This window comes from Mauremys reevesii, linkage group 1, assembly GCF_016161935.1.
Source record: "Mauremys reevesii isolate NIE-2019 linkage group 1, ASM1616193v1, whole genome shotgun sequence".
Classification (NCBI taxonomy): Eukaryota; Metazoa; Chordata; order Testudines; family Geoemydidae; genus Mauremys; species Mauremys reevesii.
This window is the reverse complement of record NC_052623.1, coordinates 48893549-48921309: the sequence shown is the minus strand read 5'-3', so window position 1 is coordinate 48921309 and position 27761 is coordinate 48893549. Positions and strand designations below refer to the sequence as shown.

General features: G+C 40.6%; 1 protein-coding gene across 4 annotated transcripts in view; it reads right to left on the bottom strand.

Moving 5' to 3' along the window:
• Positions 1-27761, bottom strand: part of CDK8 (cyclin dependent kinase 8) — a 183330-nt gene that overhangs the window by 74596 nt on the left and 80973 nt on the right. For 3 of the 4 annotated variants that reach the window (XM_039531614.1, XM_039531606.1, XM_039531599.1), the window contains exons 3-4: positions 5697-5807; positions 2943-3083 (exon numbers count right to left, since the gene is read on the bottom strand). In XM_039531614.1, the coding sequence (XP_039387548.1) occupies positions 2943-3083; positions 5697-5807 (252 nt within the window). Of the gene's footprint in view, positions 1-2942; positions 3084-5696; positions 5808-27761 lie in introns of those variants that run through there. The other variant, XM_039531630.1, reaches the window with a different exon arrangement.

Sequence of the window (27761 nt, the reverse complement as noted above, 5' to 3'; positions counted from 1 at the left end):
CAAACTCATTTTGATCTAGTATGGTACTGCCTCATTAAATGCTAGAAATACTGATTCAAAAAAGGAACCAAGCAAGTATTTTACAGGTAATCTTCACAGAAGATAAACAATTTTCCAGTGGCCCTGGAATAACTAAAGAAAACACCTCTAATATATACATTATCCCCTAAAGTGTAACTTAAGTACATTTTAAATTGAGTGATTTTCTCTGCTGGTGAATGTTTCTGATTGACAGCCCAGAAACAGAAGTTGTGTGTGAACATATATAGCACGGACAGCCACAGAACAAGCTTCTGTATTGGAGGGGAGAGTATAAAATGGGGTCCACCCACAGCTACTTCTTCCCCCCCAGCACCCTTTTGGTCCAAAAACTGAGCAGAGGAGACCCTTGAACTCTGGGAGCACTTGCACCCAGGTGATGCTTCCTCTTCCCCCATCAAGTGAGCTTGGGAGAAAACTGCAGAGACGAGCCAGGCAGACACTCCAGCCAGCACGGACAGATGCAGTCAAAGCAGGGTCCTTTGGTCCTTCAGGCACATGAACAACTTTCTACAATTTTAACTGGCATTCTGTGCCCTGTGCTGATCAGCTGTTTGCTCCAACTATCCCGCTGCTGCTCCCATTCCCTAGCAGTCTCTTCACCTCAGCTTCATTCCACACCCTCTCCTCTTACGCTCTTCTCCCTGTATTGTCCCCCTCAATCCCATTCCCCTCCCTTTTTCTTTTCATTTAACTTATACCCTCTGAACTAAATCCACACATACAAAAATTGTGGCCCCTAATATGACATTTGCTGCCACCACATTGTTCACTCTGCTTGTGTGCGCTATATCCCTTTCCTCACCTGGTCTCTGTCTTGTCTGTTTAGATTGTAAGCTTCTCAGCTCAGTTCAGCAGGGACCACCTACTATTCTTTATCTGTGTAGTGCCTAGCACAATATCACCCAAGACTCATTAGGTCCTTAGGTACCACTGTAATAAACATATTAAATAATAACTTTCTGGCCAACGAACCTCAGCAGTGTTCTGCAGGGTCAGCTTCTTGGGATGAAAAGGCAGCTCAGTCTCCATGCCGATTCTTGGCTCTTTGCTCAAACTACTAAAAGGCGGCTGCCAGTTGCAATGGTGGTTTTTGCACTGGACAAACCTGCATGCTGGACTGAGACCCACCAACTCATTTCACGTAGGTCACCAAGTAGCCATGATTTTGGCAATAACTTTTGGCAACTACCAACTTAGATCATATTCAAACCACAGAGCTAGATGTGAAAGGCTCTGTCATAAATTACCCATCTCCCGAGCCATCCAGTTCACAATGTATGATTAATTTTTGCACTCTGATTAGATCAAGTTTTTTTTTTTTTTTAAAAGGTGTTCATAAATTTTCTGAAACTGTAGGAAGTCAAACAGTAGCAACATTTAGCTTCTTGGGGACAGTTCTCTTGCTTTCTTTACCACTCTAACAAATACACTGAAAGATAAAGGAGCAGGCATGAAGTTGGGAAAAAAAAAACAAAAAAAACCCCAAACAGCATATTTTGGTTTGAAACAAGATGTTTCTAAATAATTACAAGAACGTATGTCCTATGTATTTCTACATACTTTTGAAGTTAACTCTTCTAGCTCATAAAAAAAGTCATGAAAAAATATTAACCACAAATTTTACAAAGAAATCTTTTCCTTTGAGTGGTTGAGGCTTCTTTTTTCAAGTTTATAACACTGTCAGAGAATTATAAGTAATATCCATGCAGTACAATTATTTACTTTCATGAACAAAGTTTCCTTACATTTTCAGTTCTCTGAAAATTCAATTTTACAGAGAGGATAAAACTGTTTCATCCATTTACACAGTACCATTGGCACTATTTTAAACATTTGCTAGGCATGAACATGAAAGATAAAATAACCATCATTAACTACATTTCAAGGAGGATCATTAAAGCTAGATGAAAGGCCTAAAAACTGATACTGCAGAAGCTAATATGGGCTTTTATGCATTAAGTATAAATCAACACTAGCACTGCAGGCATGCGCATATGAAGGGTCAAACTAGCTCTACATCAGAAGCTATATACACTACTTCTATGCATTACTGAAATATCAGTGATTAGGAGCTAAATTATCATTTACAGCATTATGTTCAGAGATAGTCTGAAAAGAATGTGCTATTAAAAACCTCATTATATTTACTGGCTTTTAGAAGAAAAGAATAAAAGCTACAGATAATTGTGCAGTAAGAAAGGGCAATTTAGGATTTAACTCTGAAGATGGAACAGTCAGACACACCATCTATTATTATTCTATGCAAAAAAAGTCATGAGCATATGTTCCAGAGGCAACTAGATATATAGTAAATTGGAAAAAGTGTTCATCAAGTTTACATGTTAACTGCAATTTACTTGGATTTTTAACAAACACTTGCTCAGGCAGTTTTACTTGTAATGTATTTATAATAAACAAGGGCTATTCGCAAAAGGCCTTCAAATAAATCTACAGAGCAATAACGTTGGTAGCTTTTGAACAACATCTCCTGTTTCATATTCAAGCGTATTAAAGTATATATTAGTATCTCCTCTGACATTTTTAAGATAATTAAAAAAAAAGTGTGCATGCCGTTTTACTTTAAAAGTTGCTGACAGCCAAATATCCACCCCCAATCATGTACACATGCAACTCTTAATGATTTAAGAAAATAAAAACCAATCAGACATGCGTCATTTTGATAAGAATAGAATCATTGAATGCATGTCAAATAGCAGCAGGCTTTACACACATAGTATAAGTCTATTCATTAAGGTTTAGTGGACAGTATATATACATATAGTTACTTGTTTACATTCTTAGCACATAAAGATCTATTTGATAATGACTACTGGTAAAGACAATAATCTTTGCTCTCAAATCTTCTACCCCGTGTTAATCCCCACTGCAGGTCAACTTACCAAATCCCTGTGTAACACCCAGTTAGCATGCAGGTAGTGAATACCATCTAGGATCTGATATAAAAGTGACTTCACCATTCCCCGAGGTAACTGAACTGGTTTCTTGTTTGCTTTAGAAGCTCTGTGAAACTTGATTATGTGCTGGAAGAGAAAAATATCAATACTAACAAGAAAAAATGTAATGTTTTGATCTATAATGTTTTACAAAAAAGAGAAACCTCCAGTGATTCCTTATGTAGGCTTGCCAGTTGTTTTTTTAAATCTTTTTTTATTGCTATACATTTTTAAAACCGTGTAATTTAAAAGTTATTACAAGAATAATAGCATCTAAAGTATTATGATACAAAACACTCATTTACTGGTAAAAACTAATAAGGAAATTAAAATGAAAGACATCATCCCAAGGAAGTTTTTTTATATAAATTACCACAATCAAAAAAAAATTAAAAAAAAGTTATTACCAGTTTAAAAGTGAGTTTTCAAAACAATTTCCTCAATCCCTCATTAACATGGTATCTTATTAAAATGAAAATAATACAACTCTAATCTATTCTCATTAGACATGCTGTTTATTTTTTGCATCTCAGCCCAATAATAATAAATCAGTCAGTTTATAGTCCATATCACTTTCAGGTTCTCTTGCACTAGCACAATGCAATATTTGGGTTGCAATCACTGCAAGGGAATATTTGCATCAAACTTTTTCCTTTGGAATTTTAAAAACTCTTTTACAGTAGTTCGACCAGGAAATGCACATGCATGTGTGTGCAGCTGTTTGCTTCCACTCTTCTGAAAAAGCAAATCCTAAAATTAATAAGTAATTGTTGGAAGAAACCATAAACATTGTCAGGTTCACAATCCATCCACCAAAGTTAATCATCATCTGGTAAGTCATAGGTAGAAAGTGTTTATTATGGCTGTGATTATTTGCATACCCAGAACCAGTGAAGTCCAAGAGGACTTCTAGACTGTAAACTGTGATGCTTAAAGTTCCAATGCTACCACCTTCAACAGAAGAGGCTGTGTCATGGTGTTAGCTTCCACTTCAAGTATTTCCTCCAAGGGATTATCTCTGTTATGTGTTTGTATAGTGCCTAGCATGGTAGAGCCTGATCCACGTCGGAGTCTCCTCTAGGAACTATCATAACACAGCCAGACTGTTTTCATGCAGGTACTGTCATCATTCAGAAGACAAAAACAGTTATGGAATTCAGGTGTTTACATAAAATCCAAGAGACCTCAAGCTGGGTGTTGCTCATGTGCTGCTGATATTTGGGTCACTGTCTCCTAGGTATAACTGTCCACCACAATGCTCTGAGCTAATTCAGAACTTTATGGGTTGTTTTTTTTTAAATGCCCACCTTTTCTATCCTTCAAAATAATAATAAAACATTACTCAAGTGTTCCTAAACATCTGTATTTTATCATTTCACAAACATGGGCAAAACATGAAAAAGGGGCCACATTAGCCTTATGCTCTCTACATTCCAGAACTTAGCAGTCTGTAAGATAAATACCATGATTACAGCCACTTCTATACCAATGGAAAAGGTAAGCCTAAAAGTTTTAAATTTTAGTACCAGTAATATAACAAGTACTAAACTGGAAAAGAACACCTATGTCAAGTAATAGTTGAGGATGGTTTCTCTTTGCACTAGTCCTTAGTCATATCCTACTAAATTATACCTAATTATAAGGCACATCACACATTTTAGATTCAAATTTATTTCCATCCAAGATATACCTGTTCTTCTCACTGTCCATTATTATAAGTTACACAGAGCAGAAATGGTAAATCAGGAAAGGGGTTATGGAAATCTTTATATATGTACATAAGTAAATCCCATCTCACATCAAACTTTGATAGTTTCATTGTGTCCCTCTTTCTGAAACCCCGTAACACTTTTTTTTTTATTATTATTATTGTCACAGTAGGTCAAAGGATTTGACAGCTATGCTCAGAATCCAAAACAAAGTAGATTGTGTCCCTTTAAATTAAACTTCAGTGAAATCAAACTGAATTATGGTGTTTTGGGTACTTGTTTACCAACATTACAGCTCAATTTTCCAATTAATGACATGAAAATAACAGGTGAGCCTGGCATTTCTGTTGGCATTACTATTTTATTTTCTCTGGATGCAGTACATTTATTAATATTTTTTAAAAAACCTAATTCACAACTAAAAAGGCTAGTTATTTTACAAAAGATGAAGCCGTAGAGGGAGAACATGAGATCAGCAGGAAGACCCCAACTCTGAAAAAAGTCAATGAACTTGTTATGTCTGTACATTTTGATTGAGCTTATTTGGTTTATTCAGAGGTCAGATATAGTGTAAGTTAGCATGAGGCATGTTCCAGTGCACTTCACCACTGATCTCAGTTTGTGATAAACGCTGTGTGTCCTGGAGTCTTTCCTTAAATTCCAAATGATGTCAAATGGTATTTTCTGACAAAAATTACAGCAATCCAACTAAAATACGAAAGCTCTTATTAATAAAATCATGATTAGAAAGGTAAACAATATAACTGAACAAATGTTACAGTAATTAATTTTGTAAATATCACTGCAGAATGCAGGTCTAAATACTATTTCTGAAAATAAAAATTAACAATGTAGCAAACACTATATAAAGTAAGAGACATCTTTCCCCCCCACACAAAAATTGTTTGTCAGTTGTGGTACACGTTATTTATCAGTTTCTCTGTTCCTGACTGAAACTCAAATCCCATTATCTACAATCAATTCATCTTACCCAGAGGTCATGTTCAGCATAGTCAAAGAGAAGCCACACTTTCCTGTCAGCATGAGACAGAAACACCTTTTGCAAAGAAATGACGTTTGGATGCTTGAGCTCTCGCAGCAGCTGCAAAACAAAGAAAATCCATTACAGAAACATTTATGCCACCAGAGACTGCAATAGGGTGGGGTGGAATTGGCCAAATAATATGTTTGTAATTTAAGACCTTGTAAAGAAGTCTATTTTTTTAATTAATCTTTGAGGCCTTTAATCCACAGAAAAACAGCATATGTTTCATTTTATTTGTTTTTTCTACTGAAGGAATTAGTTGTGTGACCCAGTTTAAATCTAATTTCAAGTTCACATCTCCCTTAAAATAGGGCCATCTATATCCTAAGTATAATTTTTTTGAGCAATTACCTCAATTAAACAGTGAAGTTACTTAATTAAAATTTTATAACTTTTTTCCACAGGATCAGCACAGTTCTCTACAAATATATGTGAACTGTGAGTTTTCAAATCAAATTTTCCCTCCTCATCGGTTCCTGTACTTGATAAAATCCTTTGTGATTCCCCAATTCCTTCCTCACCAGCTCATAACCACCTCAAAGCCCTACATCCTGATCACTACTCTAAGGCTTTGTCTACACTATGTACCTTTTAGCAACACGGCTGTGCCGCTACAGCTGTGTCCCTAAAAGGCACACAGTGTAGCTGCTGTTTGTCGGCAGGAGAGAGCTCTCCCGCCAACAAAAAAAATCCACCCCCAACAAGCAGAGGATAGCGCTCCTGCAGACAAAGTGCTGTTCACATCGGCGCTTTTCATTGACAACACTTTTGTCGTTCGTGGTGTGTGGGGTTTTTTCACACCCCTGAACAACAAAAGTTTTGTCATTCAGTTTCCAGTGTAGACAAAGCCTTACAGTTATTTAAGGATGGAACTCCTTTAGAGGTTGTCCATAACATACAACTGGAAGGAGTAAGTAACTACCTGATGAGTTTAGGTGAAATAAGTATGAGACCTACGTCTACAGGACCAGGAGAGTAGGCAGAACAAGCCTGTTGGGGTTCTATTGCTCATATTAACCGCTGTGCAATTAAGGCACATTCAAAAATCATATGGTTTGTAAAGATGTTACTTTAAAATATTTTGCTCCAATGTTTCTTTAAGAAGGGTTGCTTATTATTAAAGGTTAAGATTTTGTCATGGTTATTTTTAGTAAAGTCATGGACAGGCCACCACCATGGAGGGGGTCACAGCACTGGCTTCTGCCCGTCGCAGCCCCAATTCCGGCCAAAGCAATGGGCACACAGCCCTGGCTCTGGCTGCAGCTACCGGGGGGGGGAGAAGACACAGCCCTGGCTCTGCCCCGGCTGCTGACAGTGAAGCTGAAGGCACAGAGGTCCAGCAAAGTCACGGAATCCGTGACCAAATTGCATCCCTACTTATTAAGAAAGTAGAACAGATGGATATTTTGCCAACTTGTGGGCTGCAAATGGAACATTTATTAAGACAAGCCATGGCTAACTTTAGATTTCATTTTCAATGTGTATTTAAGAGGTCTCATTACAAGGTAATACATTAAGTCTGCCAGAGAACATTACACTTTAAAAATAAAAAAAATAATAAAAAAAAAAACACACAGCATCTGGCTAGTTTAACAAACATAAGCACAGTTAATGAAAATAGTATTTGAATATAAAATGTTGAAGAAATAAACAAATTAACATTTTCTATTTCTAAAATCAAACCTGCTTCTAATAAACTGTTTTCCCTGAAAGTGGGAGTTCAAAGGAAAAATTCTGATGTAACTGGAAATATACTGCTGAATTAACAAGGGAAAATTATAGCTTAGGCCAGCCAGCTCCATTCCACTTTATCAGTCCTTTATTAGTCAAGTACAATGACAACTCTAGCTCTGACTGAAATGGTGATAGAAGAATGGATATTTGAATACATTTGTGTACTATCTTTAAAAAAAAAATCCTACACAGCTGGTCTGATAACAGATGCTTCATAAAGCAAAGGAAATTTTCAAACCACTTTGCAAATTATCACTTATTGCTCAATCCAAAAAAACTGGTATGACTTTTTTTTTTAAACTAAAAGTTGATTTTAAGAACAAATATGACAAAAACAGAAGCATTTTAATACGCAGGTTCTCAATCCACAAATTTTCTGAGTTTCATATCAGATTTTCCATTCCAAGCTTGGTTTTATGTAAATATACTTTAATAGAGTTGTGTATTCTTATGAACCAAATATTCAGCTCCACAACACTAAAAGTGGAGACCAAAATGCAAAGATATGATGAAAACAAAGCACTGCTTTATCATTTGAAAGTGTTCTACAAGGAAGCTTGCAACAGAAAAGCCAATATATAAAGAAAGATTATTCAATATTGCCAACTCTAATGATTTTATTGCAAGCCTTATAGTATTTGGTATATTCCCCAGTTCCTGGGGTTGGGTAATTATGAGAATCTCAGCTTTCATTTTTTAGAAGAGGAAATTTCTAGCCCTAATGATTGGGGGAGGGGGAAGAAAGAGTTAAAAACATGAAAACTAAACACTCGAACCAGAAGACCAAACCCTTCCCAAACATTCTGGGTCTTTTAAAGCCTCATGATTTTTAAGTCTCTTTAAAAAAATCCCACTTGAAGTTAGACACTCTGCTTACTTTGACAAAAACAAACATACTACTATCCTACCTAGCCACAGACTTACTCTAGACCAACCACAGGAATAGATAATGAGGGTGGCAGGAGGGGAGCTATAGCTTCCTCCCGACTCCCCAAAATATGTAGAGTTTGCATTAATAAATAAAAGAAACTGAGTTTGAAACAAAAAGTTCATTTATCTTTATTAAAAGGTGGACAAATTCAGTTAGGGCACAAAACTACTCATTCAAAGCCTTATTTTTAAAACACAATTTAAAAAAATTATTTACAAAGTTGACAGTTTCAGACACCAACCTTCACCCTAGTTTTCATTAAATTACCTCTTTGGCAACACCTGTAAGCTGTGAGTGAGTTATGTTCTTGTGTACATATAAAATCATATGCCAGCTGAGACGTGATGGTTTCGATCCATAATGGGACAATGTTTTAAAATGATGAGCGCTGAAACTACACTCACATACAGCATTGGCTGCCAATACCATCAAAATATTGTTATCAACTTCATCACTTTGGAAAACAACTGACATTCAGTCTGGCTGAGCAAACATATTTTTGAACCGACTTCAAACTATCTTTCTGTAAGCTGACAGTTGGTTTGCAATAGATAAATCTGAGTAATCAGCTGATCCTACTTGAAATCAGAACTAAACAACCACACCTTGCACCTGTGTTTTTCATGTTTCAAGCAGAGAGTTTCAAAGCTGAATAATTTTGTAGTCTCTGTTCAAATTTTGACTGAATGCTGGACACTAAAGTCAATTACTGTAAAGCAGATGTCTTCTAAAAAATACATTTGCTGTATTTGGACAGCTGAGGTCACCTGTCCCTATTTATATTTCCTTGAGAACTTCTCTTCCTTTGAAGCTCAGGCATGTCAACTATCTTTAAACTCTTCTCCCAGAATAAATGGTGGCTTTCATCTGATCGGATGAACTGAAGTGAACATAATTTTCATAAGAAATTCACCTTCTGTTGCTGAAATGTATGACCCTGCAGAGGCTGGACAGATTGTCTATCATATTTAGGATTTTTTATCTTAGCACAATAACGAGGAGATTAAAAACTTTTCCATTTTAGGTGCAATGCCACCAATTTGTGCTTCCCTTTAAGGATTCATTGCATCCTTTGTAACCTCCCAAGCTGCAAACAGTGCAAGGTAGTTCTCAGAAATTAAATCCAATGCTACCGCACAGAGTCCATCTTGTTGGACAGAGGACACGGATGCCTGTTAATGTAATTAACACTTCATGTTTAATGTCCCGAAACACAGCATCTCATCTGGGTGAGGTTTTAATTAATTCAGTGATTTTATAAATAGTTGCACCAGTATCTCTTAGGTTAGTATTATTTTTAACAGCATCCTGGGCATACCAACTTCAAGGCATGCCTATAGAAGTAAGTAAATATAGCTCATGGCTCCTCCTGCTGAAATCTGTTGCTACATTTCAGTGTTTCTTAACCTGAGAGTCTCAATCCCAGATCAAAAGTTCATTTTTACACAGAAAAAAACTGTAAATTCATTTTTTTACAAATTGCAAGTTTTACAGAGTCCTTCAATCAGGGACTTGTGCTCATTTTGTACCAACTAATTTTTTTTTTTTTTTAACTTTGGGTTGAACTGAATAAACACTCAGCAGCAGATGTTTCTCCACAGATAAATTATTTCATTGCTTTGTTTTTATCGCAACCATCAATGCGAATCCCAATTCAGATAAACAGGACGTTATGAATGGGATTAAAAACTTTCAAAGCTTCAGTTACAAGTTCAGGATACTCATGCTTCAGCGCCATCCAAAATGTGCACGTCTTCTGAAGAAAATGAACACCGAAGTGTTTTCAGATAAAAGCTCAATCAGTTTATCTTGTAGTTTTCCTGTAAATTCAGCAAACTCAACTACTCTTTTGTTGAGCAGATTAATTATCCACCTCCTGCCAAGTTCCTCATCAGGTGGGAAGTAATCCTGCAGCTGCTTTTTAAGCTCAAGAATATGTTCAATCATAATGTTTAATTGTTTCACACTCAGCATCGGCAATCAATTTCATAAACTCGCAACTCAGAGGAAATGACTCAAAGTTTCCACTCTGAAGCTGAGCAGACCAGGCTCCAAGCTTCTTTCCAAAGGCTCTCACTTTGTCTCCCAACACAATTATGTTTTTGTGTCATCCTTAAACTCATATTCAGCTCATTCAGATGACTGAAGACATCTGGCTAAGTAATCCAACTGAAGAAGTCATGATGGGTCGCTGAACAATTTAGCAAAAGAAGAACCCTGATCCTGTAGAAACTCAAGTACTTCAGTTTGCAATTCAAAAGGCTGCCTAACACTTTTCCTCGTGAGAGCCACCTCACTTCAACATACAAGGGAAGACTTTTATGACGTGTGCCCATTTAATCACATAAAGCTGCAAACAGGTGAGCTGATAGAGGCTGACTTTTTATGAAATTCACAACTTTTACAGACTCCTCACACCTGATGCAACTCAGAAGACATTTCTCCTTTTGCAACAAATGCTTGCCGATGTAAGAAGCAATGGGTCCAAACTGCATGCGGCATAATTGTTTTTAACCTTCCAACAAGCCCATTGTTCTTGCCAGTTCATTGCATTGGCACTGTCACTGCATATAGCAACAGATTTGTCCCCAATCAATTTCAAAATATTCAGTAGCTTCAAACATGTTAAATAGACTTACCGGTTGTGTGGCTAGGCAGCACTTTACAGAAGAGCATATTTTCCTCAGCAGTAGTATATGAACTACATTGAACAAAAGCTAAGAACTGCACTGAGCCTGAAATATCTGTTGATTCATCAAACTAAACAGCCAGAAAATTCACACCATTTAAACACAAAATTTCCCAACTGCTCACAAATGTCATCAACCATTTCATTACTACACCTCAAAACTCTATCATTTGATAAGGGAATAGCTTTAAGCTTATTTGCCTTTTCATGGCCAAGCACACTTGTAACCATATCTAATGCCACAGGAATTATGAGATTCTCAGTTATTATATGTACCTTACATCTTTGGGCAATACGAAGTGACACAAGATATGAAGCTTCAAGAGCATTCTTACTGACATTACTTATATTCAACATCAGTGTTTGCTGGCTATTCAAACTGTTCAATTTTCCCTAAAAGAACAAGCCTCTTGAGTTCTTTAACTGTGAATATTTACTTTCCAAACGCTGAATTAAATTTTGAAGATTTCATGCTATCAGCACTCTGCACTTGACCACACCCACCCACCACAATGAGCTTTATTTTCGATCGCTGTAAAACCATACATTAAACAGTTGCAATCGTATTTTCTGCACTTCACCTTCACGCATTCATTCTGTGAAGTACTTGGTTGAGCTCTTGTTAAAAATTTATCCACTGCACAAGATGACCTAGCTGAAACGTGTGCATACACTATTTGTTAGCCGGGAAGAACACCACCACTGTCTAGACAGGAAGCAGCAGTGAAATCACGTGCTTGTGTGAAGCCGGTTACTATTAATGACAGCATATTTTTGGGGGGTAAGAAATCTCTTTGCTAAAATAAAAAGAATATAGGAACTGAAATTACTCAATATATTTGTGTAGATTTGAAACATTAGCTTAACAACACTGGTGGGCCAGTATTATTCATAATTTGCTTAATGATATTTAAGGTAGGAAGTCACAATTTTTTCCAGTCTTAGTGTGTGCGCACATGGAGGGGGGTCATAAGTCCAAAGGGAGTCACCAGCACAAAAAGGTTGAGAAACACTGCTACATTTGATACTAAGCTTGCCATATCAGCAGCACCATCATAGCGTCGTCTGCAATTGTTGATTCTCAGATTTATATGCAATAATATATCTTAATTACTGATACGATTTCCTCCACTGATGTACCGGCAATACTGTGCAATTCAATGAACTCTTCATGAACTTTCATGTTATCATCCACATATTGCAGGCAAAACAAGACTTGCTCTTTGTTGGAGAAGTCTGTTTCCTCAAGCATAATTCACTCTCCAGAAATTTTCTCAGAAATATCACTCATGATTTTAAGAGCCATGATTTCAATTACCTCCTTCTGAATAATTGGACTTGTTAATTTGTTTTGACTCTTTCAGATACCCTGAAATATGAAGATCATATTCTGCCTGCAAACAAAGCAGCTAAATAAAGTTGCAGTCAACCTCGCCGCATAAGGGCATATTTTCAGCTTGTTCAGTATAACTGCCTCACAAATACAAGTCTTTGTCTGGCAAGATAATTCATTAGGATCTACTTATTTTCTTTTTTCTTCCAAGAGTACTGAAAATGTTGGTGACATGCTAAGTTCTTTGTGGTCTTTTGAAAAAAACAATTGCTTTGTGGTGACATGAAGAAGCTTGTTGCCTCTTAAATTTTTCTCGTGTAAGAAAATCCAGATGGTCTGAAAGTTTCATCTGTGTACTTAGTCAAAAGTAGTTTGTGCCTAAAAGCTGTACAATGGTAGAAACAAGTATGCTGTCACTAGCTTTCGGCCACTGAAAATCATCAAAACTGGACAAGCAGAAAAAACTGCCTTATGCCACAAAGTTACACACAGGAAAAGACTTAAGTAATAGTTGATCAGGTGTCACAGAAATGTTAACGGTATCAGGCAACTGACATTTAATTCCTGTTGCAGGTAATGGCTTAAAGTCACTGAGTTCTTTGTAGAACACTACTGTGGCAAGATGAAGACAGATAACACCTGATTTGTTGATTATGATAGAAAACAATTGCTTTTATGATTTCCTTACGTATCCACCTTGGGTTCCTACTTCATCCAGAAACTCTGACTAGGAAAGACAACAAAAAAAGATAGCATGCCTGGCTTTAGATGCCTTCTTTTTTCCTCCAACTCTAGTCCCCACCAAATAAAAAAAAGTTGTCTATGCCCATGCCTATGTTTTGTGGTCCTTAGGCATGACTGTTAAGAAAATATCAGAGGGGTAGCCGTGTTAGTCTGGTTCTGTAGAAGCAGCAAAGAATCCTGTGGCACCTTATAGACTAACAGATGTTTTGCAGCATGAGCTTTCGTGGGTGAATACCCACTTCTTGATACAGAAGGAAAATTCCAGGGCAGGGCAGGTTATATATAAGCAAAAGCAGCAAAGGCTAGAGAAGATTGTTAGCAATCAGGATCAATGGGGCCCTGTTCAGCAGAGCAGCTGTGAGAAAACCAAGGGAGGAGAAGGAGGTTCTGGTTGAGTAATTCACTTCAGTTGTTTAGTCTTGTTTTATCTAGTGGTGTTAAATTTGCAAATGAATTGGAAGGAGCTTCTTCTCTTCTCTCTGTCTCTCTGGTTTTAGTTTTTGCTGGGGCCACCTTAAAAAAATCTGCTGCTGTGTGGCCAGGAGGTGAAAGTGTTCTCTCCCTTTTTTTTTATATTTTTGCCATTCTAATGTCTGTGTTGTGTAGTTATTTTTTTCAGCTTAGAGAGACAGTTATGTACATAGCAGAGAGGCATGCAGAGGCATTACATGCATATGCATATATTACATTATATGGCATTGGTGTGCGTGAATGGTGATGGTGGTGTGTGATGGTGGGGTCCTGTGATGGTGTGCTGGTGGTAGCTAGTGTAGAGTTGTGGGTTGGCATGGCATGGTTTGGTTTGGGTTGGGGTTCCTGAGTACTGAGTGGTGTAGTGCGGTGCTGGTGAGCTGGAGAATATATGCTTGTGGCTGGGGTTGTGTGTGGGGCGAGGACTGGCCTGCCACCAGGCCCCTGAAAGTGTGGGATCATTGTTGTCCAGGATGTGTGATCCCATCTGATGAGGGTGGAGGGAGGGTTGAGGAGGGGGTGTATGTGATGGCCAGTGGAGTCCCCTGGATTCTTTCTTTGGGCTTGTCTTGCTTTTTAGGAGGAGCTTGGGGGCTCTGCTCTGTTGTCTGTCTTCTCATCCTTTTTCCTCATGTATTTACTGTAGTGGGTTGAGAATGTTTGGTGTGAGATTGGTCTGTGTTGGTCTCTGTCTGCGGGGTTGTCAGCGGGGGGGTTGCAGTCTCAGCGCTTGGCTGTAGACAATTGATCTTGGTGTGCCGATGGAGGGTGGTGTTAATGTGACCACCACTTTTTGCACCGTGGTGTCTAGAGTGGGACTGTCCGTGGTAGATAGGTCAGGCTGGAGTTGATTGATGGGTGGTGGGAAATCATGGTGTGGGTTTTTTTTCTCCTCTCCTTCCCATAGGTCCAGATGATGATGAGATATGATCAATGTGCGTAAGGTAGAGAAGGAGAGTGGGTGGACAGGGAGAGCGCGTTTTTTCAGGTCAGCCATCAAAATTGTTAAGAAAATGTATACTTGGTCACAAACTGAAAACCAATCATCGCTGCAATTTTTAAACAGAAGTGTTTGAATCAGCCCATTGTTATGAAGGTAGGAGGCATCTCCATCCCAGCTGCTTCTCACTATCTTTTGCAGTACATGGATTGGAGGGCTCTGAACAGCACTGCAGCAGCTCCCCTACTGCTACCTGCTACACCACATGGAAGGAAGCAAAGTAGTAACTCCATTGCTTATTCTCTCTGGCAGGCTGTGGAAGCCCTAAAAAGAGCAGGATAGGATCTCAGTTGGCTCTACCTCAGCCTAGGGGAGTGCCTAGCAAAGGACATCTCCCCTCCAGCTAGGGCAGCCCAACAGAGTGGAAAATGAGAAGTCAACCAGTTATGGCTCCCTGATTTCTTGTTCCAGTCCCTACACAGTCAGAGAAGTCTTGCTCACAGCCAACAAGTCTTGGCTATGGCCCCCAAGGAACCATACACCAATGAAGACAACCAGCATTCAGCATGCTCCCGGGCCACTTCCCTCCTCACCCCATGTGAAGCTATGGAGAGGGATACATAGGAGCCAGATACATCATCTCTTGCTCTGGGTATGTGGTTTCTGCTCCTCATGTGCTGCTCAAGTGAAACAAAGGGAGTGCAAGCAGTGGCATAGCCAGGTGGAGGGAACAGAGGGAGCATAAAAAAAAAAAAAAGGCGCCACTTGCTGCAGCGCTTTTACTGATGGGGTGGTGCTTTTACTCACCTGGCGGTGCTCCGGGTCTTTGGCGGCACCTGGGCAGCAGGACCTTTACTCGCTCCACGGGTTTCTGGCAGCATTTCCTTCAGTGCCACCGAAGACACCCAGAGCTAGTGAGGGCCCGCTGCCGAAGTGCCAAAGACCTGGAGCACCACCAGGTGAGTAATAATTAAAAAGGTACCAAGATGCTCAGTGGGGGAGCAGCCGCTGCCCCACTCCCCGACAGCTACGCTACTGAGTGCAACAGTACAGGGAATATGCCTCAAAGCAGGAGTTCTCAAACTTTGTCATAGTGAGCCTCCCTGAGCTATGAAAAAAAATCACTGCACCTCCCCATAGTTTACTAACACAATATAACAAACAAAATCATATACGTTGCAAAAAATTAATGTACAAATGGAAGCAGCTAAAATAAAACCCCACAAACATTTTAGAAAACATGACACTAAACAATGATATATTAATTCAGTACAATAGCCATCTGTCCTATCTTATCAGTGAGAGGGGTGTGTTTATTTCCTCACTGTCCAAAGTAGCGGAATTCAGAATTGCAGTGTGGAAAGGAAGAGATGTAAGTCATCTTCAACAGCAAGCTGGGAGCGATACTTTGTTTTGATTGTGGTTCATCCTGAGAAGGCTCATTCTCACAGGTAAGTGGATGAAAAAGGAATGAGGGCTGTAAGAGCCTGGTGTGTTAACACATGAAACTCAGATCCCACTGATAACCGAAAGTCTGCAGCTGGCATTTGTACAAATTTGTGCTGCAGTTCCTTGTCGCTTGACAGGTCCATAAGGCTTTCCTGTTCTTTTGAAGACAGCATATTTGTTGGGTTCGACTTAAAGCTAAATGGGTTCCTGATCCCATTGATTACATTTGTCTTTGCCCACTTTAGGAAAGTATTCACAAAACTGCTTCTGCAGCCTGCCTAAGTGCTCAACAATTACATCCTGGATAATGTCAAATGACAGATCACCGCACTGTTGCATAACACTCTCCACTGTTGAAAATATGGAAATATATCCCTGCTGCACATATGAAGACAACAATTCAAGTTTGTTAATGATTGGATAGCTGCATTCACTATCAATGAAAACATTTGCAGTGACACATTCAAGGAATTCATTCGCTCAGATAGGTCTGCCACATATGACAAGGATATCTGAGTGTCACTGAAATGCTGTATGAGTTATTATCAGCAAGAAAAATACGGACTTCCTCACGCAGTTCACATAATCTTGTCAGCACCATGACCCAGGACAGCCAATAAACGTCTGCATGTAACAACTGTGTGAAGTATGCCCCCCAACACTTTGCAGAAAATGGCAAAAACCCTTGAATTAACTGGGTGCAACTTTATAAAGTTGATAATTTTTACTGCATCTGGAAGAACATTGCTGAGATCCTCTGGCATCTTTTTAGCAGCCATTGCCTGTCTGTGGATAATACAATGATTCTAGGTTGCTGTAGAGGCCACTTTTTGCACCCTTCTCACAACCCTGTTCTGTCATAGACTGTGTTCCATAGCTGTAAATTCCAAAACAATGTCCCCAATCAAGGTCTGGGTCTTAGGGCTGGTCCACACTAAGAAGCGGGGTCGAACTAGGGTACGCAAATTCAGCTACGTGAATAGTGTAGCTGAATTCGAAGTACCCTAGTTCGAACTACTCACCCGTCCAGACGCTGTGGAATCGAAGTCCGCGGCTCCAAGGTCGACTCCGCCACCGCCGTTTGCAGTGGTGGAGTACTGGAGTCGACCGCGGCGCTTCCGGAGTTCGAACTATCACGTCCAGATTAGACGCGATAGTTCGAACTCCGAGAAGTCGAACTCACCGCGTCGACCCGGCTGGTAAGTGTAGACTAGCCCTTAGACAAAATTATTTAACAGTTTAAAAAGCTCTTCACCAGTCCCTCCTGTTGAAATTCGATGGCAAAACAGAAATTCCTCTTAATTCTGTTGCTTAGCAAAATGAATATACACCAGTAGCTGTGCAGCATTTGATATATCGGTAGACTCATCTATCTGAATTTAATATGGGCTCTGACAAACACTTTCTAGGATCTGCTCTTTTATATCAGTGACCATTTCTGCAATTTGGCGTGGAACTGTGTCATTAGAAAGTGGGATCCCGTCTAGCTGTGATGCTGATTTCTCTCCACTCATCACTGCACACATATCCTTTGCGGCTGGAAGTAGTAGTTTCTCACATATGCTGTGCAGTTTACCAGCTTTGGCAATGCGCAAAGCCACATGGCAAGACGCCTCAGTAGCCTTCGTGTTAAAAGTGCTGTATACTTCAACAACTTTCTTTTGTCCTGTTAACTCATTGACCTTTCTCTGAAAAAACTTAGATACTCAAGTAGTTATTTCGAGATTCCAGTGTAGCCTGCAGAGCCTCGTACTGTTGTTTGTCAGTATTTTGCCACACCCAACACATTGAGACCTTGGTGCATCGCTTGACCCGCTCCATGTAAAGCACAGTTTGAAATCAACATCATATGTTCGGCTTCAGCTTGTGTTATTTGCTTTTCTCCGTTTGTCATAAAAACAATCCATTTCTCATATAAATGGTTTGTCACTTGTTGCACGCTGCTGATAACATTTTAATTTTCTTGGGCGGGGAACCATGCAATGAGGTCTGACCTGTCACAGTTACTAGTGAAGAGCTTTGCAGCACCTGGTGAGGCTGTGGCTCCTGCTGTAGAGCAGGACAGACTGTGGCTGCCTGGGCTCTCACTGTCAGAGCAGGGCAGGCTCTGGTTCTCAGCCCAGGACAGCTTGGGCTCCAGCTGTCCCCTTTGTCCACTAACCCTGGGTCTGCATGACCTTTCTCCATGAGCCGCAGCTGCTCAGGGCTGACAGCCAAAGCTATTAAAACACACACACACACACACACACCCCTCACGCCTCTGTGACAGGTTCCCTGGGTTGCAACCTGGAACTGGGGTACTGCTGAACCCTCTGGCATACCAACCTGGGTTCCTCTCACAAAGTGATGCTGTGACAAGCTGCAAGCCTCTCCAGGTACTGCACTTACACAGCCACCCACAGGCAGGGACACACCCAGCTGAGTTACATGAATGCTTCTCCTAGTCACTTATGAACTAACAATAGAGAGGTTCCAACCAATTCCCCCAATTCTCCAGCCTAGGACCCCAGGACTGTACTGTCCTGCCCTGGTCAGAAGTCTGATCAGTGTAAGTTTATCCAGTCTGCCCCTCCCTCAACGTGGAGAGCACATGCATCAACTTTTGTATACTGAGCAGATTTCCCAAGCACTGCAACCAAAACACCCTGTTTAAGGTAAAATATAAAACAGATTTATTGACTACAGAAAGATAGATTTTAAGTGATTATAAGTAATAAGTGTACAGATCAAAGTTGTTTGCTTTAGAAATAAAATAAAATCTGCAGCCTTAGGGTAGGTCTATACTCACTGTCCGGGTCGACACGGTGAGTTCGACTTCTCGGAGTTCGAACTATCGCGTATAATCGAGACACGATAGTTCGAACTCCCCGCGCGCTCCGGTCGACTCCGGAACTCCACCACCGCTGACCTTGGAGCCGCGGAGTTCGACCCTGCCGCGTCTGGACGGGTAAGTCAGTCGAACTAGGGTACTTCGAGTTCAGCTACGCTATTTGCGTAGCTGAACTTGCGTAACCTAGTTCGACCCCCCTCTTAGTGTAGACCAGGCCTTAGTTCTATAAACTAGACTGAATTTAAATCAAGCAGTTTCTCACCCTGATGGTATAGTTCCTTAATACACAAGCTGGGACTCTTCTTTCCAGCCTCGGACCACTTCCCCTGTTCAAAATCTTTGTCCTCCAGATGTGCATCCAGGTGTTGAGTTGCAGGGGGAGAAGAAGAGGAGTGAGGCCAGATGATGGTGTCACTTCCCCCTTTTATGGCTTCTTTCAGAGAAGTCTCCATTGCATACAGTTCCTGGGACAGTCCTTGTGAGTGTGTATTCCCTTTAACGGACCATTAGCACATCTGGCTCCTCCACTGTTCATAGATTCATAGACTCTAGGACTGGAAGGGACCTCGAGAGGTCATCGAGTCCAGCCCCTGGCCCTCATGTACCTGAAAGGGTGGTTGTGGGTGTTTCCAGCTTCCAACATAGTTCAGTAACACATATATAGCAAAACTTCATAACTTCAAACAAAATAATATCCTGTTGGATTGTATGTGCTATCAATGTTCAACAGATCAAGACTTTTAAAATGATACCTCAGAAGGCATACTTTGTACAAATATAATTACGACAGTGGTGAATATGAGGGTTCTAGGGTGCTGCTTCCAGACATAGAGTGCCACAGCCTCCCTTTACAAATTCCTGTACCTCCCTTGGGAGGCATGCCCCATCCTTTGAGAACCACTTCCCAAAATTATTATGATTATGTTTATGCCCCCCCCCCAGATTTTTGTAAAGTATGTTCAACACTCAAGCTGAAAAAAAAGTCAGACACCACTGCTCTGGACTCTCTAGCAGGACAGAATCTGACTCTCGTTCAAAAGGTTTCTGACTAACTTTGTTAAGAAAATGTCAGTACCTTCTGACAAGAACCACTAAAGTTGTAAGGGAGGTGCTAACATGGTTTCCCTAACCACCCAGACAAGAATTCATTACTGTAGAAAATGTTTTCTTCACCCAACCAACAGAGTTGACGAAATACCCTTCCAGACATGAACCATCCTTCGGCTTGATTGATCAATCATCCTTAAGAGAAGGAGTTCCCAGGAAGTTATCTTATATATGGAAAAGAACTTATTACTTTCACGATTTAGAGCAGTTCCCACCACTATCTTGAGCAACTCCTCCCAACAGGACAATGGATAAAAAAAATTAAGATTTTGGGGTTTTTTAATCAAAAACATCTATTTAACTTCAAAATAAACCTATTTAAAATTAAATGTGAAATTATGACAATGTTAAGGTCTAAATTTATTATAATCTATTGAAACCATTTAAATAAATAAAATAATATAATATGCTACACCACTCAACATTGGACTGAAGAAAAATGCAGAAAATATGCTGAACATACTGATAGCACTGGATAAATTACAAAAGGATAGCTGCTCTATTGCTGATATATTGTTGAAATCTGAAAGAACTTCAAGAAACAGTGTAGAAAAAACCCAACAAAGCTAAATTATAGGCAATGAAGAAGCAATTACTCTGCCTCATTTTCATGACAATATTCTCAACAATGTACCAGGGTAGATGTTTAACAGTTGAAAAAAAATGTATGCTGCTATAGCATTGGCATCTAATAATCATGCCAACTACAATGAATTTCAAGGCTGGAGGTGAACCATGCAAGCAGTATAAATTTGCTGCCAAAGTTTTTAAGAAAGGCTAACTACTGAATTAGTGGAAATCACGGGCTAAGCCCCTACGGCCAGCATTTGTTGAAGACGCACTAAATAGCTTTTGGCAGCAGTAGCCTTTTCTGCGGGTTCCAAGAAAATATATTCTTAATTTGGATTAGTTCATTCCAAATTAAAGACGCCAAATGGGAGTTGGAAAAGTAAAGCTTATTTTCCTCTTCCAATCTATGAACAAAAAACAAAGTGGGAGAGGATGAGACCTCAAAACCTGAAGGATTTTGTGACCAGAAGGTATCAGTTAAAATTCAAACTACAGATAATACTTACTTTGTTTAATGTCAGTTTTAAATTCAAAATCTCTTTTGATCAACTTTTTTCTTTATGCATCTAGCACATTCAACTTAGTTTTATTTAACGAATACAATTTTTTAAAATGCTGTTGCACATTTAATTGAATTCCAATTTCCATCCAAATCACAAGTTTAAAAACAAACAAAAAAAACCCCAAGAAATGTGTCAGTCATCATTGTCTAACATGAAAAAGTAAAAATTAAAAATCTGAATAAAAGTTATGTTCAATTATAAAACTGCTTAAATATGTGTGTACAGATATAGTGTATCCTCCTGGTTAGCAAAAAGAAATACCAAATTTAGAGTAGAGGCTATATTTAGTTGCTAAGCAACATTTTTTAATGGTTACACCAAACAATGGGAATGAACCTCTCTTTAGGAAAATAAGTATAAATGCAAAACAATTAACATAGATGACTTAAATCAAGGTTTCCTGCTTACTGATTTAAATAATGAATTAAACCAGTGATTAAATCACTGGATTAAATCATTCTATCCTATCCAAGAGCCAAACCCCAAAAGAAAAGGAACTGCACCAAAAAAAAAAAAACACAACAACCCCCAAACACTAGTTGTAACATACAAATAGAGCACCCAGATTCAAAACAAGCTTTCCCCACACATTTTCGCCCATCCACCTTAGTCCTGAGTAGGCACAAAACAACCATGCCAATTCACAGAAGACCCCCTTTCACTACAAAGCTAAACTGCACAGAAACTTTCCTGATAGCAAAATATTCCTCAGCTGCCAAAGCAAAAGTGTTGACAGTTGAAACACTTACTGACCATTATACGTCAATGGGTAGGTTTGCGTCTCTTGTAGCAAGGTGGTACTTTAATGACTCTGAATTTCATCTATGGAGCATTCCTAATCTGATCTCATGCTAAAACGTGGCTAGACTGTGCATATTTAGACAACAAGGATTTTCCACAGCCTACTACCCACCCACAGCAAACTGTGGTGTTTATAGTGCATATAAAATTCCAAAAGAAATTAGGCTATGTTACATTAATAAAGCGCCATTTACTACTGAAGTGCTGGACAAATATTACAAAGTAGGTACAAGGTCAAGAGACGATCTAATGACAAAGCTAATTGATAAAGTAAAAAAGAAAAAATGTTAAGCAACAAAATGAATAAATCGAATGACAATGCACTAAAACAGACTGCGAGGGTGGGGGAAGGAACTGTCTTCCTGTGTTTTTTGGACAGTGTTTAGCGTAAGCCTGGTCTACACTAGGCGTTTAAACCGGTTTTAGGAGCGTAAAACCGATTTAACGCCACAACCGTCCACACTAGGAGGCACCATATATCGATTTTAATGGCTCTTTAAACCGGTTTCTGTACTCCTCCCTAACGAGAGGAGTAACGCTAGTATCGGTATTAACATATCGGATTAGGGTTAGTGTGGACGCTGATCGACGGTATTGGCCTCCGGGAGCTATCCCACAGTGCAGCAGTGAGCGCTCTGGACCGCAATCTGAACTCGGATGCAGTGGTCAGGTAGACAGGAAAAGCCCCGCGAACTTTTGAATATTTCCTGTTTGCCCAGCGTGGAGCTCCGATCAGCACGGGTGGCGATGCAGTCCGAAATCAAAATAAAGAAAGAACTCCAGCACGGACCATGCGGATGTGATCGCTGTAAGGACAGGCAAATCCGTTCTATCAGCGCTCCGTTACAGAAGATGAAATTCAGAATCCTTTTTTAAAAATCTCCAGACAGACGCCATAGCAGGGACTCAGCGCACTGCAGCGTGACAAGCGTAACGGAAAGCCAAAGAATCAAATGGACGCTCATGGACTGGAGGACTGAAGCTATCCCACAGTTCCTGCAGCCTCCGAAAAGTATTTGCATTCTTGGCTGAGCTCCAAATGCTTCTAGGGTCAAACACAGTGTCCGCGGTGGGTCAGGGCATAGCTTGGCAATCTACTCACCCCCCCCCCCCCAGAAGCGAAAGGGAAAACAATCCTCTGACTCTTTTACATGTCACCCTATCTTTACTGAATGCTGCAGATAGACACGATGCTGCAGCCGTCAACACCAACATCCTCACTCCCCCCCTGCCATGGGTGGCTGATGGTACAAAAGGACTGGTAACCGTCCTCGTCAATAGCCTATTGGCACATGGGGCAGTAACCATGCTGACTAGCATCCGTCAGGTCGATCAAGGGCGCCTGGCCCTAATTTTTTCTGGTGGATGGTGGATGGTGCAGTATGGCTGGTAACCATCGTCATCATAGCAACAGGGGGCTGAGCTCCATCAGCCCCCACCCTTCATGTGTAAAGAACAGATTCAGTTGCCCCTGGACTAGCAGAGGGATGCTGGGCTTCTCTCCTACACACTGCTTAATGTCCTGTCTGGACTATCATAGCAGCTGGAGGCTGCCTTCCACTCATTTCTCACTAACAAGTCACCATGTCTTTTTATTCCTGCATTCTTTATTACTTCATCACACAAGTGGGGGGACAATGCTACGGTAGCCCAGGAAGGCTGGGGGAAGAACGGAATCAACAGGTGGGGTTGTTGCAGGAGCACCCCCTGTGAATAGCATACAGATCATAGTTTCTGCAGGATCTGACACAGAGCAGCTGTGCTCTCTGGTTCTATGATACAGTGGTTATCTAGTACACTTGCCTATATTCTAGGCAGGACTGATTCTATTTTTAGATACCAAAAAGGAGGGATTGACTCAGGGAGTCATTCCCAATTTTGCTTTGCGCCCGTGGCTAAGAGCAGCCAGGGGCACTTATGACAGCAGCAAATGGTACAAAAGGACTGGTAGCCATGATCATCTTAGTTCCAATTTATGGAAGGGTTTGGATGGTGCAGTATGGCTGGTAACCATCTCTGCTGTCATGCAAAAGCAAAAGCATGCTTCTGTGTAGCGCTGCTGAATCGCCTCTGTGAGCGGCATCTAGTACACATACGGTGAGAGTCACAAAAGGCAAAACAAGCTCCATGATTGCCATGCTATGGCATCTGCCAGGGCAATCCAGGGGAAAAAGGCGCAAAATGCTTGTCTGCCGTTGCTTTCCCAGAGGAAGGAGTGACTAACGACATTTACCCAGAACCACCCGCGACAATGATTTTTGCCCCATCAGGCACTGGGATCTCAACCCGGAAGTTCCAAGGGGCGGGGGAGGCTGCGGGAACCATGGGATAGCTAGGGAATAGCTACCCACAGTGCAACGCTCCAGAAGCCGACGCTAGCCTCGGACCGCGGACACACACCACCGAATTAATGGGCTTAGTGTGGCCGCGCGCAATCGATTTTATAAAATCTGTTTTACAAAACCGGTTTATGCAAATTCGGAATAGTCCCGTAGTGTAGACGTACCCATAGTGGTGCAATGATCCTTTAACTCATTGCACCAGCTGGCTCCAAGCTAATAAAGTCAATGTAATATAGGTTTGTTTAGGTTTTTTTTAACCCGTTGATAGGACTCATACACAGGGGCAGCTCTAGGAATTTTGCCGCCCCAAGCATGGCAGACAGGCTGCCTTCCGCGGCTTGCCTGCGGAGGGTCTGCTGGTCCCATGGCTTCGGCGGACCTCCCGCAGGCGTGCCACGCCTGCGGGAGGTCCACTGAAGCCGCGGGACCAGCGGACCCTCCGCAGGCAAGTCGCCGAGGGCAGCCTGCCTGCTGCCCTCAAGGCGCCGGCAGAGCACCCCCCCACGGCTTGCCGCCCCAAGCACGCGCTTGGCGTGCTGGGGCCTGGAGCCACCCCTGCTCATACACAAAAACCTTCCCTAAACTTAAACACATTCAATCCAATGCACTTTTAAAAGAGGGATTAACTGAAGGGCAGGTACTAGCCCCCTATTTCCTCCCTAAAGTTCCTTTATTCCTCAAGTACTCAGAAGTGTCACCTGATATAGTTTCCCGCAGTACCCCATCTAAAAAGGAAGGAAGGATTTTCTTGTATTTAAAGTTACAGGACTGAGGGTCAGGAGTTTTGGGTTGATTTCCTGTGTAACTTAGACAAGACACTTCACTTCTCTGTACCTCAGTTTTCCCATCTGAAATTTACCTGTCTCATAGGGCTGAGGAAAGGTTCAGTTTTTTCATGTCTGTTACATACTTTGAAGCCTCAGAGGTAAAGTTCTATATAAATGCAAAAATATTAGAAACTGATATTTCAGTGCAATAAATCTTACTGTAAGCGAACCACGGTTTCTTCATGCTTCTTCTCTAGCTCTATCATTAAGTAAATTCAACAGGAAAAAAAATGAGAGCAAGGCAGTGTACATCACTGGATAATTATACAGAACAATGTTCAACTAAAGGATCAATTCAGTACAACATTCAGCCAAAATTATGTAAGAGGTAGGCTTCACAAACATTTATCATGTTAGAGAAGTGGGGGGAGGGCAGGGGGAGGAGTGAAAGAGATAGTGAAAGGCAAAGAGGAGAATGTTTCAATAGTATCTCTTACTAGGGTAAGTATTTCAATTAACATGATATGTAAAATTGAATTCTGTTATAAGTACTGAATTCTACCAAAATAAATGGGGAAGTTGGTTTGATCAAAATATAGACTTGTTCAGTCAAGGTACTCAAGTTGAAGAAGAATTATAATAAAATATAAGAATGCTCACATGCAAGCCTGAAACACAAATGACTTGAGTGCGCACACAGCAAGTGACAGCCTACAGCTCCAGACCCCACCTCACTTCTTAGCTCTTTCCTGTATCCAGGGCACAATAGCAATTTTTTTCTTCAGGCAGTCCCTATCAATCCTGTCTTTAGCTCAGATATCTGGATACAATAGGTGCTAGATAAAGGGAGTCCTAAGAGTACTGAAAATAAGTTACTGAGATACATCTCTTTGGAAGCTTGAAACTGGAATTTAATCTGTCATACACACACACACGTGTTATTGCAGAGTTGTCAAAACAGAGATGCTTGGCTCACAAATAATGAAGATTTACTTCAAAATTATTCTTTCCAAGTGAAGAGCTACCCAGATGGATGAAATACAGGAGTTTCAATTGCTGAGGAAACTATGTTTTGAAATGGAAATTTATTACACATGCAAGTCAAGCCTTCCTACTTCCTCTGACAACTCCAGCACTCAAATGCATATAATGAAACATTATACTCTAGAAGATCTCTTTTTAAATTAAAAAGACTGGCATTTATTAATTTGACCTTGAAAATGCATTACATGATTATATCAAACAGTTGTATTAATTAGATGTACAGATGGAAGTTTATTTACAATATAACATTGCTGTTAATTATAAAGCTGCTGGCATCATTTTTCTTTGTACACACACACACACACACACACAATAGATAAGATTGAGAGGAGCCATAGATCCCACCATGGCCCAGTACATCTTACAGGTCTTCTTTCATTCTGTCTCTCCACTCCAATGTGAAATATCAGGCATTTTTTTATTACTATTACTTTTAAAACAATAAAAATAATGCAGTTTTCAGGACAATCTATAATATTATTTCAAAAAATACTATAATAAAGAGCATTCAGTTGCAAGGTCAAGAACTCAAAAGTTAAGAAATGCCAGAATCAAGGCCCGAATTCAGTGGCCTTGTGCGCATGTATCAGCACAGTCTTTAATTATATGGCCACATACTATTTTTCCCCTCTCAGGAACCCAGACCCAATCAATGCACACAATGGTTGACGTTCTGGGGATAAATAAGGGTTGTGTATTGAAGGAGACTTGTCTACAGGACCCCTGTCTCACTTGCTGCAAATGCTGGATGGAATGTAGTGAATGAGGCAGTGGATTGCAGGAAGGAACGGTCTCACACTTAAGGCAGCTGATTGCTACCCTGGAGAATTGGATTCTCTGGACATTTTTTTAAAAGGTAATTTTAAGAAAATTTCTTCTTTTTTTTTAAATTGAAAAACAGAAGTTCCATACTGTGGAACCATACCTCCTCAGCTTGGATCATAAGAAGAGTTAGAATTAACCAGCTTTAGGCCTGGTCTACACTAGGAGTTTATGTCGAATTTAGCAGCGTTAATTTGATTTAACCGTGCAACCGCCGTCCACACCAGGATGCTAATTAGTTCGACCTAGAGGGCTCTTTAGTTCGAATTCGGTACTCCACCCCGACGAGGGGAGTAGCGCTAAATTCGACATGGCTATGTCGAATTAGGCTAGGTGTGGATGCAAATCGAACTTAGTAGCTCCGGGAGCTATCCCACAGTGCACCATTGTGTTGACGCTCTGGACAGCAGTCCGAGCTCAGATGTTCTGATCAGCCATACAGGAAAAGCCCTGGGAAAATTTGAATTCCTTTTCCTGTCTGGCCAGTTCGAATCTCATTTCCTGTGTGGACGTCGTGGCGAGCTCAGCAGCACTGGCAACGATGCAGAGCTCTCCAGCAGAGGAGTCCAGGGAATCTCAGAGTAGAAAGAGGGCCCCAGCATGGACTGACTGGGAAGTCTTGGATCTGATCGCTGTGTGGGGCGATGAGTCTGTGCTTTCGGAGCTGCGCTCCAAAAAACGGAATGCAAAGACCTACGAGAAGGTCTCCAAAGCCATGGCACTCAGAGGATACAGCCGAGATGCAACGCAGTGCCGTATGAAAATCAAGGACCTGAGACAAGGCTACCAAAAAATCAAAGCGGCAAACGGACGCTCCGGAGCCCAGCCCCAGACATGCCGCTTCTACGAGGCACTGCATGCCATTCTCGGTGGG